This window comes from Nycticebus coucang, chromosome 4 (genome assembly GCF_027406575.1).
Source record: "Nycticebus coucang isolate mNycCou1 chromosome 4, mNycCou1.pri, whole genome shotgun sequence".
NCBI lineage: Eukaryota > Metazoa > Chordata > Mammalia > Primates > Lorisidae > Nycticebus > Nycticebus coucang.
The window spans coordinates 114,522,546-114,536,108 of record NC_069783.1 but is presented as its reverse complement, the minus strand read 5'-3'; the positions used below and the strand labels follow the sequence as shown (position 1 = coordinate 114,536,108).

At 44.6% G+C, this 13,563-nt stretch overlaps 1 protein-coding gene and 1 non-coding gene across 2 annotated transcripts; both read left to right on the top strand.

Annotated features, from left to right (window-relative positions):
- Positions 1 to 1,978: 1,978 nt before the first annotated feature.
- LOC128583211 (tubulin beta-4B chain-like) lies at positions 1,979 to 3,354 on the top strand. The gene has a single exon (XM_053587261.1). The coding sequence runs from the start codon at positions 2,017 to 2,019 to the stop codon at positions 3,352 to 3,354; it is 1,338 nt and encodes a 445-aa protein (XP_053443236.1). The 5' UTR covers positions 1,979 to 2,016.
- Positions 3,355 to 8,326: 4,972 nt separating this feature from the next.
- On the top strand, positions 8,327 to 8,433 carry LOC128585120 (U6 spliceosomal RNA). Its single transcript, XR_008379866.1, has one exon. It is a non-coding gene; the product is annotated as a U6 spliceosomal RNA (small nuclear RNA).
- Positions 8,434 to 13,563: the final 5,130 nt, after the last annotated feature.

Here is a 13,563-nt window from a genome sequence, read left to right as displayed (position 1 = left end):
TACCAGGGGTCAGACAATAGCAATGCAGGCTCCATAGTAAATGTTGGTACATCACTGCCCTCTGCTGGTACTTAGCGGTACCACAGATAATTTCAGAAAAGGGGTTTCTGGGAAACTGAGGTGCAGAGAGGGGAAGGGATTTACTCAAGGGCATGGACAAAGTCTTGAGTATGTGATTCCTGATTCCTTGCTATTTTTAGAGAGGGCTGGAAACACATCAGTTATGGATTCACTGTCACCAGCCTTTCCCAGGCTTTCCTCTTAAACAACTTGATTGGAGTTTCTTTTCCTGCTCTTCTCTTGCCACTCAAACTGCTTGGGCTTCTTGTTCTTTTCTTTATTCCAGGGTCACTGCCTGTTGCTCTATAAGGTGCAAAGTCCTCTTGGGTGCTAGTGCTTTACAAAAATTATCTTGGAGCCTTACAACTACTTTGTAAAGTGGGCCAGGAAACAAAACCTCACAGAGGTTAAGACACTTGCCAGAGGTCCAAAAGCCAGTCAGGATATGAATACTCTCTTGAGACTCAAAACTCTACATTTATTTGCCACCAAAAAACAAACAAACAAAAAAAAAAAAAACAAAGCAAAACATCATGGCAAGTTGAGTTGCAGATTGATTTAAAATAATTCTGTGTTTTTCCATTGCCCAAAATGGTATGTGCTGGGCAATCTCATGATGAAGCAATAGTGGAGGGAAGATCATTTGAGCACCTACCCGCCATGTGCTGGTGACATTCACAACATTATCTCTGGTAATCCTCCCATTGACACATGTGTGATCTTGAATTGTCCACAATGTTGAGGCATAGATGAGAAAACTGAATTCAAAGAGGTTAAGAAATTTGCCCCATTTCACCAATTTCACTTGGTGAAAACTGGAATTCAGACTTGAATCTCCTTGCTTGGTGCCAAAACCTAAGTAAATATGCTTTTAAAACATAAATAGGGGCTTGGCGCCTGTAGCTCAGTGGCTAGGGCACCAGCCACATACATCGGAGGTGGCAGGTTCAAACCTGGCCTGGGCCTGCCAAACAACAATGACAACTACAACAAAAAAATAGCTAGGTGTTATGGTGGGCACCTGTGGTCCCAGCTACTTGGGAGGCTGAAGCAAGAGAATCACTTAAGCCCAAGAGATTGAGGTTGCTGTGAGCTGTGACACTACCACACTCTACAGAGGGCCACATAGTGAGACTTTGTCTCAAAAATAAATAAATAAATAGGGGCTAGGTGTGGTGGCTCAAGCCTGTAATCCTAGAACTCTTGGAGGCTGAGGCTGGTGGATTGCTTGAGCTCAGGAGTTTGAGACCAGCCTGAGCAAGAGCAAGATCTCATCTCTAAAAATAGCTGGTATTGTGGTGGGCCCCTGTAGTCCCAGCTACTTGGGAGGCTGAGGCAAGAGAATCACTTGAGCCCAAGTTTGAGGTCGCTGTGGGCTGTGATGCTGTAGCACTCTACTGAGGGCAACAAAGTGAGACTCTCAAAAAAAAAAAAAAGTAAGTTATCATCTTAGGGAGGGCTTTTCTGACCACCCTATTTAAAAGTTCAACACCCACACTTACAACTAAATGACAAAAGACAACCCAATTCAAAAGTGAGCAAAGGATTTGACTCGACATTTCTCTAAGGAGATACAGAAATGGTCAATGAGCACAAGAAAAGATGCTCAGTACCTAATGGTGTGCATTAAGGAAATGCACATCAAAACCACATAAGATACTACTTCATCCCACTACGATGACTATTATTTAAAAAACAGAAAACCACAAGTGTTGAGAAGGATATAGAGAAATTGGAACCTTGTACACCATGACAGTAATGTTCAATGGTGCAGGTCCTGTGGAAGAGAGTTTGGCCATTCCTCAAAAAGTTAAACATAGAATTACCATATGACCCAGCAGCTCCACTCTCTCAAGTTTTTGCCTTAAAGAACTGAAAACAGGGAGCATTCTGCGCTCCTGCTCCTCTGCTCTTGCCTCTTCCTGCAGCCTTCTTACTTCCCTGCCTGCCGCCGCCATGAGGGAGATCGTGCACCTGCAGGCCGGGCAGTGCGGCAACCAGATCGGCGTCAAGTTCTGGGAGGTGATCAGCGATGAGCATGGCATCGACTCTACCGGCACTTACCATGCGGACAGCGACTTGCAGCTGGAGCGCATCAACGTGTACTACAACGAAGCCACGGGTGGCAAGTACGTGCCCCGTGCCGTGCTCGTGGATCTAGAGCCTGGCACTATGGACTCAGTGCGCTCCGGCCCCTTCGGGCAGATCTTCAGGCCGGACAACTTCATCTTTGGTCAGAGTGGTGCCGGAAACAACTGGGCCAAGGGGCACTACACAGAAGGCGCCGAGCTGGTGGACTCAGTGCTGGATGTTGTGAGGAAAGAGGCTGAGAGCTGTGACTGCCTGCAGGGCTTCCAGTTGACCCATTCCCTGGGTGGGGGTACTGGATCTGGGATGGGCACCCTTCTCATCAGTAAGATCCGGGAGGAGTACCCAGACAGAATCATGAACACGTTCAGTGTGGTGCCCTCACCCAAGGTGTCGGACACGGTGGTTGAACCCTACAATGCCACCCTCTCAGTCCATCAGCTTGTAGAAAACACAGACAAGACCTATTGCATTGATAACGAAGCCCTCTATGACATCTGCTTCAGAACCCTAAAGTTGACTATGCCCACATATGGTGACCTGAACCACCTGGTGTCTGCCACCATGAGTGGGGTTACCACTTGCCTGCACTTCCCAGGACAGCTCAATGCTGACCTACGGAAGCTGGCTGTTAACATGGTCCCTTTTCCCTGCCTGCATTTCTTCATGCCTGGTTTTGCCCCACTGATCAGCCCGGGCAGCCAGCAATACCGGGATCTGATGGTACCTGAGCTCACCCAACAGATGTTTGACACCAAGAACATGATGGCCGCTTGCGACCTCTGCCATGGCCTCTACCTAACAGTGGCTGCCGTGTTCAGGGGCCGCATGTCCGTGAAGGAGGTGGATGAGCAAATGCTTAATGTCCAAAACAAGAACAGCAGCTATTTTGTTGAGTGGATCCCCAACAATGTGAAAACGGCTGTCTGTGACATCCCACCCTGGGGTTTAAAAATGTCTGCCACCTCCATTGGCAACAGCACAGCCATCCAGGAGCTGTTCAAGCGCATCTCAGAGCAATTCACAGCCATGTTCCAGCGCAAGGCCTTCCTGCACTGGTACACTGGCGAGGGCATGGACGAGATGGAGTTCACTGAGGCTGAGAGCAACATGAATGACCTGGTGTCTGAGTACCAGCAGTACCAGGATGCTACAGCTGAGGAGGAGGGCGAGTTTGAGGAGGAAGCTGAGGAGGAGGTGGCATAGAGCTAGCCCCTGCAAGGGGGTAAAGCGTGGAATTGGTGTGAACTCTTTATTCACTCACAACCTGTTCCCTGATAGCCACGTTTCACTGTGTGTGCCCTTGCTGTCCTTTCTGTCTCAACATCATATGCTTTACAGACATCACCATTAAAGCATTTTCATAGTGAAAAAAAAAAAAGAACTGAAAACAGGAACTCAGACAAATACTTACAACCCAAATGTTCATAGCAGCACTATTCATAATAGCCAAAGGTAGAAACAACCCAAATGTCCCTACACGAATGAAGAGAGTAACAAAATGTAGCATATCCATACAATTCAACCATAAAAAAGAATGGTGTATATGCTTGGCGCCCCTAACACAGCAGTTACGGCGCCCACCACAAACACAGAGGCTGGTGGGTTCAAACCCGGCCCACCAGCTAAAACAACATTGACAAGCACAACAACAAAAATAGCAGGGCGTTGTGGTGGGGACCTGTAGTCCCAGCTACTTGGGAGGCTGAGGCAAGAGAATCGCTTAAGCCCAAGAGTTTGAGGTTGTTGTGAGCTGTGATGCCACAGCACTCTACCCAGGGCAACATAGAGAGACTCTGTCTCAAAAAAAAAAAAAAAAAAAGAATGGTGTATGCAACAATGTGGGTCAGCCCTGAAAACATTATTCTGAGTGAAAGAAGTTGGTCACAAAAAGGCCACATAGTGTCTGGTTCTATTCATATGAAATATCCACAATACACAAGTCCACAATACACAAGAAAGAGGTGGTTACCAGGGGCTGTGGAGGGAATGGAGAGTGACTACTTAATAGGCATGGCGTTTTTTTTTGAGGCGATGGAAATGCTCTGGATTTAGAGGTGGTTGCAAAGCATTGTGAATGTACTAAACATCACTAAATTGTTCACGTTAAAGGAATTAATTTCATGTGAAATGAATTTCACCTCAATTGAAAAGTTTAATCCCGGCGGCACCTGTGGCTCAAAGGAGTAGGGCACCAGCCCCATATGCCAGAGGTGGCGGGTTCAAACCCAGCTCTGGCCAAAAACTGCAAAAAAGAAAAAAAAGAGAAAAGTTTAATCCCAGGCCGGGAGCAGTGGCTCATACCTATAACCTAGCACTTTGGGAGGCTGAGGTAGGTGGCTGAGCAAGAGCAAGACCCTGTCTCTAAAAAAAAAAAAAAAATAGTTGGACATTGTTGTGGGTGCCTATAGTCCTAGCTACTTGGGAAGCTGAGGCAAGAGGATCATTTGAGCCCAAAAGTTTGAGGCTGCTGTGAGCTATGATGCCACAGCACTCTACCCAGGGTGAAGAAGTGAGACTGTCTCCAAAAAAAAAAAAAAAGAAAGAAAGAAAGAAAAGTTTAAACCCAAACATGCCTTACCTTCCTTCCCTGCTTGATTTTTCCTCCTAGCACACACCGCCCTCTCACATATGACATAGCTGACTTATGTACACATTGTTCATCCTCCTTCCTTAGATAGAAGTTCTGACAGAGTGAGAGTAGGGATTTGAGTCTACTTTGTTAACTTCCACATCCCCTAAAAAAGTCCTGGGCACTCAATTCATATTTGCTGAATAAATGACTGAGAAAGGGCATGATGAAGCTGAGTCTTGCCTCTTCCCTACTCCCGTCTCTAATCCTAATGGGCTCTTGCCCCTTGAGTGGGACATTTACAGGAACCTGTCAATAATCAATTACTGAACAGCTGCTCCAATACAGCCCTGTGCCAGGTGCTCAGCCAAGTAAAATAGATAATCATTCACTCCATGATTCATTCATTCAATGATTCATTTTTTCATTCATTCAGGTGATTATCAAACATTCATTAAGCACCTATTAAGACATTGTATGTTGGCTTGGCGCCTGTGGCTCAAGAGGTGAAGGCGCCAGCCACATACACTTGAGCTGGCAGGTTCAAATCCAGCCCAGGCCCGCCAAACAACAATAATGGCTGCAACCAACCGGGCATTGAGGCGGGTGCCTGTAGTCCCAGCTACTTGGTAGGCTGAGGCAGGAGAATCACTTGAGCCCAGGAATTGGAGGTTGCTGTGAGCTGTGATGCCATAGCACTCTACCCAGGGTGACAGCTTGAGGCTCTGTCTCAAAAAAAAAAAAAAGACACTGTTTGTTGGCCTGTGGCCCTTGATTTCAGAGATACCAACACATTATAGACTAGTATTTCTCAGCCCTGGCACGCTTTGGACCAGACATTTCTTTGGGGATTGTCCTGTGTATTAGCAACATCCCTGGCCATTAGATGCCAATAGCACTCTTGTAGTCATAACAACTAAAAATGTCTCCAGACTGCCAGATGTCCTCAGGGGCACACAATCACCCCTGGTTGAGAACCACTGGTGTAGACAAGTGTATTTTCCACAAATTATCCGAGAGAAGGGAAAAAAAAACAGATTTAAGTTATTCTTACTGTTTGATCTTTCTTCTCTCTCTCTCCCTATTTGTCTATCTACCTCTCTATCTGCCTGCCTATCTTGCTAGTTAAATTAGAAGGCAAAAAGCATAACAACAGCTAACATTTGCAAAGGTCACACAGTAAGTGTTTATGTTAGTTATAATAAGTATTATTAGGAGATAGCACCATGTTCTCAGTTATTCTCATGGCTATCCTATGGAGAAAATGCTGTTAATGCTTATTTTACAGATGCAGAAATCAAAGTTCAGAGATGTTAAGCAACTTCTCCAAGGCCACAGCAAGAGTAAGGAGCAGAGCTGGGGTTCAAATCCAGGTCCATATGACACCAGAACATGAGCCCTTCACCATTACCCTATATTTCCCTAGTACAGAGCTTTGCACATTGTAGTGCTCAGTAAATATCTGTTGCCTGAATGAATGAACACATGAGGAGGAAAGGATTCTGAGAAAGGCCTAGAGAAGCAGAGGCTGCTAGTTGGGTGCTTGATATTCAGGCGGGACATGTATTATCTTCCTTATTTCTATTATTCAGCAATCCATTGATCCACCCGTCAATCCATCCATTCATTCACCAAGCATTCCCCAAATATCTGAATTGGACCTTGGACCGAGGAGGAATTCTGTTTCAAGATCTCATAGTTGAGCAGGAGATGTGTTCAGAAATAACTGTACTTTCAGATACGAAGTGAGAAGCCTTATTATGAAGAGACACATACACACTAAATTAGTCAAGAGCTTTTGATTGAAAGTGATAGGAATGAATGCCTGTCTCAATTGGCTTAAGCAAAAAAGGGATGCTATTGGCTCCTGACCCTAGCCTAAGCCTTCAGGAATGGCTTGATCAAGATGTTCAAATAATGTAGTCCCAGCTACTTGGGAGACTGAGGCAAGAGAATTGCTTAAGCCCAAGAGTTTGAGGTTGCTGTGAGCTGTGACACCACAGCACTCTACCTAGGGTGACATAGTGAGACTCTGCAAAAAAAAAAAAGTTCAAATGATGCCATCAGAAATCTTTCCATTATTTCTTTAAGGTGACTTCATTTCCCTCTGAAAAGATGGCCACCAACAGCTTTAGGCATATATCTACCAGTTTACTGATACTATATCAAAAAGAGCACCACTTTTTAAATAATTTTAGCTAAAGACTCTTATTGGACCAACCTGACTCACGTGCCCACTCTTGAACACAGCCATGGGGAAATAGTGCTTTCGTTATCTAGGACTGGGTCCTGGACCAAACCCCTGGCTCCTATGGACAAGGACAGTCCAGCCTGAACCAAAGCAATGTATAAGAGTCCTGGTTCTACCAAGAGAAAACCAGAAGAGAAAAGAGTACTGATAGTGAAAACCAACAGATGTCAACTCCAGGTATAATGGAGTTTCAGAGAGAGTGACCCTCTTTCAGTTGGTAGATCAGGAAAGGCTGTGTGAATCTTATGAAATCATTGACCTTTTAGGTCACTTAGAGATCCAGCACATTCCCCAGGACATAGCCTAAGTGCTGATCAGAGCAATTGTTCACACTCGAGACCCTAACTTTCAGATCCCCACTCCTACCCCTGCTTAACCAAATTATATGAGGTTAGTTGGGCCTCTTGCTTCTGGGAAAACACAAACTGGTGAATTTTGCCTATCCTGGGCAAATAAATTCTTTTTTGGGAGCTTTTTCCTGGCTGAGCTGTGTTTGTAGCTGCCCAGCTTCCCGGGAACCCAAAGATTTCCTTCCAAAAGAGACTACTCATTCAGCTCCAGGTCAGAAGGTTGTTTCATTGGCACTGGTGGCAAGAATTCTGGGTTGTCCTCAATGTCCTCAAGGTCCGTGTGTGTGTGTGTGTGTGTGTGTGTGTGTATGTGTGTGTGTGTTTTGCAGTTTTTGGCAGGGGCTGGGTTTGAACCTGCCCTCTCCGGTATATGGGGCTGGTACCCTACTCCTTGACCCAGGGGTGCCATCCCAGATCCCTGTTTTTTAACAGGAAACACGGTCAACAGAATAAAGACTACATTTCCCACCTCCCACTGCATTTAGTGGGACGAAGTTCTGATCAGTGACCTGCAAATGGCAGTGACAGGTCATGCTCATCAAGAGAAGAACATGGCCTTTTTTTTCTCCTTTCCTCCTTTCAGCCTTCTGTTTGGAATTTGGTTCTGGCAGATGAAGGTAACCATGGAGAGAGGGCAGAACTGGGTCCTTGGATGAAATCGTGATTCAGAGCCTTACCAGCCCTAGACCAGACTGTATAACAGAAAAAAGGCAATTTCTACCTCATTTAGGCCACTATTATTTGAGGTCTCCACTGCATGCAGTTGAACTCATAATCTAGCTGACATAGGCACTGTATCAGGACATCCCCAATGTCTCAGGGAAGAGAAAGGAAAGAAGGGAAGATGGCATACCCTCAATAAGTGCTAGCAGGAGGGTATACTACCTCATTTAATGTCAGAACAATAGCATAAGGTAAGCTTTACTGTCCCTTTTATGGATGGAGACAGTGAGGCTCAGGGAGGTTAAATAACTTTTTCCACGTCACATAGAAGTAGCAGAGTTGGTGCTCGCTTTGACTGCACATATACTAAAATTGGAACAACACAGAGAAGATTAGCATGGCCCCTGTGTAAGAATAACATGCAAATTCGTGAAACGTTCTATATTTTTGAGACCTTACATCTTTTATGTTTACCTGGATGGAGTTGAAACACATTCTTCTTAATAAAGTACCACAAGAATGGAAAAAAATTATCCAATATACTCAATACCAATATGAAACCAATATACAAACAACTACATGCCCACACAAATGATAAAACACAAATGTAGTCTAGCAAGGGGGAGGGGAGGGGAGGGGAAGAAAAAGGGAGGGGAGGAGAGGAGGGAGTGTGGTTGGTGGGATCTCAACTAATGTGCACAATGTGAGGGCGTTCAGCATGTCCCCTGGGTGAAGGACTCAACCACAACTTAAATTTTACCTTAGAATTGAAAACAATGTAACCTAAAAATTTGTACCCTCATACTAATTTGAAATAAAAACAAAGTAGGAGAGTTGGAATGTGAGCTCCACACCAGTTACTCCAATTAGCTCTGGAAAATGATTTTCATGATAAGGACATAGCTCTCATGGAGTCTTCCAGAAAAGCTGTAGCAAGAAACAGAGTAGTTCCAGGAGCCACATCAATTGGATTTTTTTTTTTTTTTTATGATAGAGGGTCTTACTCTATTGTTCAGGCTGGAGTACAGTGGCACAATCACAGCTCACTGCAGCCTCAAACTCCTGGGCTCTAGTAATCCTTCCACCTCAGCCCCCTAAGTAATTGGGACTACAGGTACCTAGCTCATTTTTAAAGTTTTTATTGATTGTAGAGATGGGGCCTCACTATGTTATCCAGGCATCAGCCACTGTACCCAGCTCTTAATTCATAGTCTTAACAGACAGGTCCCCACTGATCACTAGCTGGCCAATAGTCTGGCTCTCCTGAGCAGATGTCCACCCTGATCCAATGAGCCACAGCTAAGGATACAGACATCTGCTGATTTCAGGTAGGGCTAGAGGGGAAATTTGGCATGACAGAAAAATCTATTAACCCCTGTTACAGTTAATTATTTGAAGATTGGATTGTTAAATCTACTGTCCTTGTCCTCTAAGAGCTATTATTATTTTATTATTATTAATATATCATAATTAATTAAAAGCTGGACTTCCTTGAACAGTATCATGTGTGAGGTATGGTGCTTATAACTAGCAATCTCACTGAATTCCCGCAATGAAAGTTAGGCAGTCAGAGACCTTCCTTAGTGGATGGCAACCCCAGGGACAAGTGGGATTTAAGAGGTGTGCTTTGGGGAAAGAAGTATAATTATTCAACATTCATTTAATCAGAGAAGCTAAGTGGTAGGTGGAGTCATAAAGGAAGGCAAAGAACTGGGCAGGCAGATGTTAAGTGGGAGATTGTTCTAGGCATAAGGGAAATGGGGGTGGGTATGAAAAAAAGCAAGAGAGAGAACAGCCAAGGGAGGAAATTTGGTTTGACTGGATAAAAGGGATAGTGGGAAGAGGGAGCTTTGGTAAGAGCGATGAAATGACCAGGGAGAAGCACAGAGATCTTCAAATCATGGACCCTTCCTCACCCCCTCCCCTCCTCCATCAGGTAAGCAGAGCCAACGTACCCTCCCCCCCTTCTTCTTGGGGCCTCCAGAGACTACATGCCCAACTCCTGACCTGCCCCTCAGCTCTGGGCCTCATATCTCATTTGCTGTACCTACTTTATCCTGTGTCATCATCTCCATGCCCAGCCTGGGGACTGGACCCCAGTTCCTTCCTACCCATTCCCTTGGCTTCTGTATTTGGCATGGAGCTCCTTAGATGGATTGAGACTTCTGTTGTCACAAACGCCACATCACTGGCTCAACACAAGGCTCAAGTGGGTCAATGTCACTGACAACGAAGTTGCTGTCAGTTTGGCGGGACCCAAGCGAATAAGACTGTTTTAGATAAGTTTATTTGATTGTAAGGAACATGCAGTCACACACCAAGGGCTTATTCAGATGTTCAGAGAGAAATATGGAAAATGGGGTCTCATAGAAAGCAAGAAGAGCTGTTGTAATTGGGTCAGGCTTCTTGGAGTTCAGAAGTAGGGAGGAATTCTCTACTGAGAACCACTCTAGAGCAACCTAGAGCTGGGGAGGTCTTCATGCTGAAGCCCCATGCTCAGCTCCTTTTTGTCTTCTGTCTCTCTGCTTCTGCTTTTTGTCTTATGTTCTAAATTTCCATATAGACAGCATAACTTTATTCTGCTTTTCTCCTCTATTCTCCAAAGCAGAATGATCTGTTGGAATTAAACTAATAGTTTTTGCCTCTGCTTTAACAAAAAAGATGGCAGCTCACTGATACCAGGTATTTCCCTTCCCAAGGATAATGTATTCAGATTTGGGTTAACAAGGAAAAGCTATCAGACCCATGTGGAGATCTTGATGGATTAAATAAAAAAGAAACAGGCTCAGCGCCTGTAGCACAGTGGTTATGGTGCCGGCCACATACACCAAGTCTGGTGGGTTTGAACCTACCTGGGCCTGCTAGAAAGCAATGACAACTGCAACCAAAAAATAGCCGGGCACTGTGGTGGGTGCCTGTAGTCCCAGCTACTTGGGAGGCTGAGGCAAGAGAATTGTATAAGCCCAAGAGTTTGAGGTTGCTATGAGCTGTGAGCTACGACACTCTTCTCAGGGTGACATCTTGAGACTCTGTTTTAACAAAGTCTCTTGAGACTCTGTCTCAAGAAAATAAATGAAATGAAATAAAATAAAGACAATAATTAAAAAAAAACAGCCTGGGAACAGAATCCCCCAAAATAAATAAATGATAAATAAACAAATAAAAAGAAAAAAGAGAAAACAAAACTTGTTTCCTCAAAAGCTTAAATATAGAAAACTATATGACCCAGCAATTCCAGTATTGGTTGGGTCCCCAAAAGAATTGAAAGCAAGAACATGAATAAGAATCTGTATGCCCATGTTCATTCATATCAGTATTATTCACAAAAGTCAAAAAGGTGAAAACAATTCATATGTCCATCAATAGATGAATGAATAAACAAAATATGGAGTATCCATACAATGGAATATTATTCAGTCTTTAAAAGAAGTAAAATTCTGGCTGGGTGCAGTGGCTCATGTCTGTAATCCCAGACACCAGAGAAGCTAAGGCAGGAGGATCACTTGAGGCCAGGAGTTTGAGAAGAGCTTGGGCAACACAGTGAGACCCCCATTTGTACAAAAAATTTAAAAATTACTTAGGTATGGTGGTATGCATCTGTAGTCCTAGTACTTTGAGAGGCAGAGGCAGGAGGATTGCTTGAGGCTAAGAGTTTGAGACCAGCCTGGGCAATGTAGCAAGATCTTGTCTCTAAAAAAATTTTTTTTTAATTAGCCAGGTGTGGTGGTACATTCATTGAGATACTTCTCAAGTATCACAGCTATTTGAGAAGCTGAGGCAGGAAGATCACTTGAGCCCAGGAGTTTAAGGCTGCAGTGAGTTATGGTGGCATCACTGCACTTCCACTTCCAGCTTGGATAAGAGAGAGAGAGACCCTATCTCTAAAAAAAACAAAACACAAAACCAAAGGCAATCAATCTGACATATGCTACAACATGAATGAATCTGGAAGACATTATACTGAATGAAACAAGCCAGACACAAGGAGGCAAAAAATTGTAAAGTTCTAATTTTATGAGGCATATATTAGGCCTAGAGTAAGGTAGAAAAATACCAGTTAACTCCTAGCAAATTTCTGGCCCTCTAGCACTCAACAAATTGGAGTAAATCTGGTTCAATCTCAAAATAGATGAGAAAGTAAAAGTCCTCACTGACTTCTTGCTTGACTAACTCCCTGAGAAACGGACAGGGAGGTACCAGCTGTCCCCAGACTGACCTTTAAGAAATACCAGGTGGGGGCTTCGCCTGTGGCTCAGTGAGTAGGGCGCCAGCCCCATATGCCGAGGGTGGCGGGTTCAAACCCAGCCCCGGCCAAACAGCAACAACAACAACAAAAAAATAGCCGGGCGTTGTGGCGGGCGCCTGTAGTCCCAGCTGCTCGGGAGGCTGAGGCAAGAGAATCGCGTAAGCCCAAGAGTTAGAGGTTGCTGTGAGCCGTGTGACGCCACAGCACTCTACCGAGGGCGGTACAGTGAGACTCTGTCTCTACAAAAAAAAAAAAAAAGAAAGAAAAAAAAAGAAATACCAGGTGGAGAAAGTACTGAAACAAAGATGTATGACTAACTAACCGCAAAATTCTGCTTCTGCACAATGCTTGCTAACCTACCCGGATGCACCTGGGCAGCCTGAGTGCCAACCAGGATGCAGACCAAGCCTTTAAAAATCCAACCCCTTCGCCTGTAGTCCCAGCTACTTGGGAGGCTGAGGCAAGAGAATCGCTTAAGCCCAGGAGTTGGAGGTTGTTGTGAGCTGTGTGAGGCCACGGCACTCTACCCAGGGCCATAAAGTGAGACTGTCTCTACAAAAAAAAATTAATTAATTAATTAATTAAAAAAAAAATCCAACCCCTTAAGTCCTCAGGGCTGCTCCCCGAAACCCCATGTTGGGACACTGAGGCAGTTGCTGGCCAGTGTAGAGGACACCAAGAGCCAGACGACCTCTGAGCAAGATGATTTGCAGCTGGGGGGTGGACCCTCGGGCAATTCGTCTGCAGGTGCTTCTTGCTGAGACAGAGCCCAGCCCATGGCGATCCTTAGGCACATAGTCATTGTCTAATACTCCCCTCACCTGTCTTGTACTGTCTCAATAAAAGGCTACTGCGGAGTTTGCTCGGGGCTATCCTGCAATCAAGGTTAGCCTGCCTCCTGCAAGCTTGTACTTCTAATCCACGTCACCCCTGGTTCCTTCCTGCAGCAATCGGGACCAGGGCCATAGGGGCCACTAGGGGCTGTGATAGGCCAGCTCTTCAATAAAAGGACTTCTCTTTAAATTTGACTTGTCTGGTGGTATGGTCTTTGAGAGACTCCTGGGGATAACAATACATTAGTCAAATCAATAAAGATGGCAAGTAAAATGGTCGGATCCAGGAGCTGGGTGGGGGAAGGGAAACAGAGTTCTTATTTAAGTTTCAGTTTGAAGTTGTGAAAAATTATAGAGATGGATGGTGGTGATAGTTATACAACGATGTGAATGCATTTAATGTCATAGAACTGTACACATAAAAATAATTAAAATAGTAAAATTATGTTATGCATATTTTACTACAGTCTCAAAAGAGAAGCTTTTGGTTTTTGGAAAGT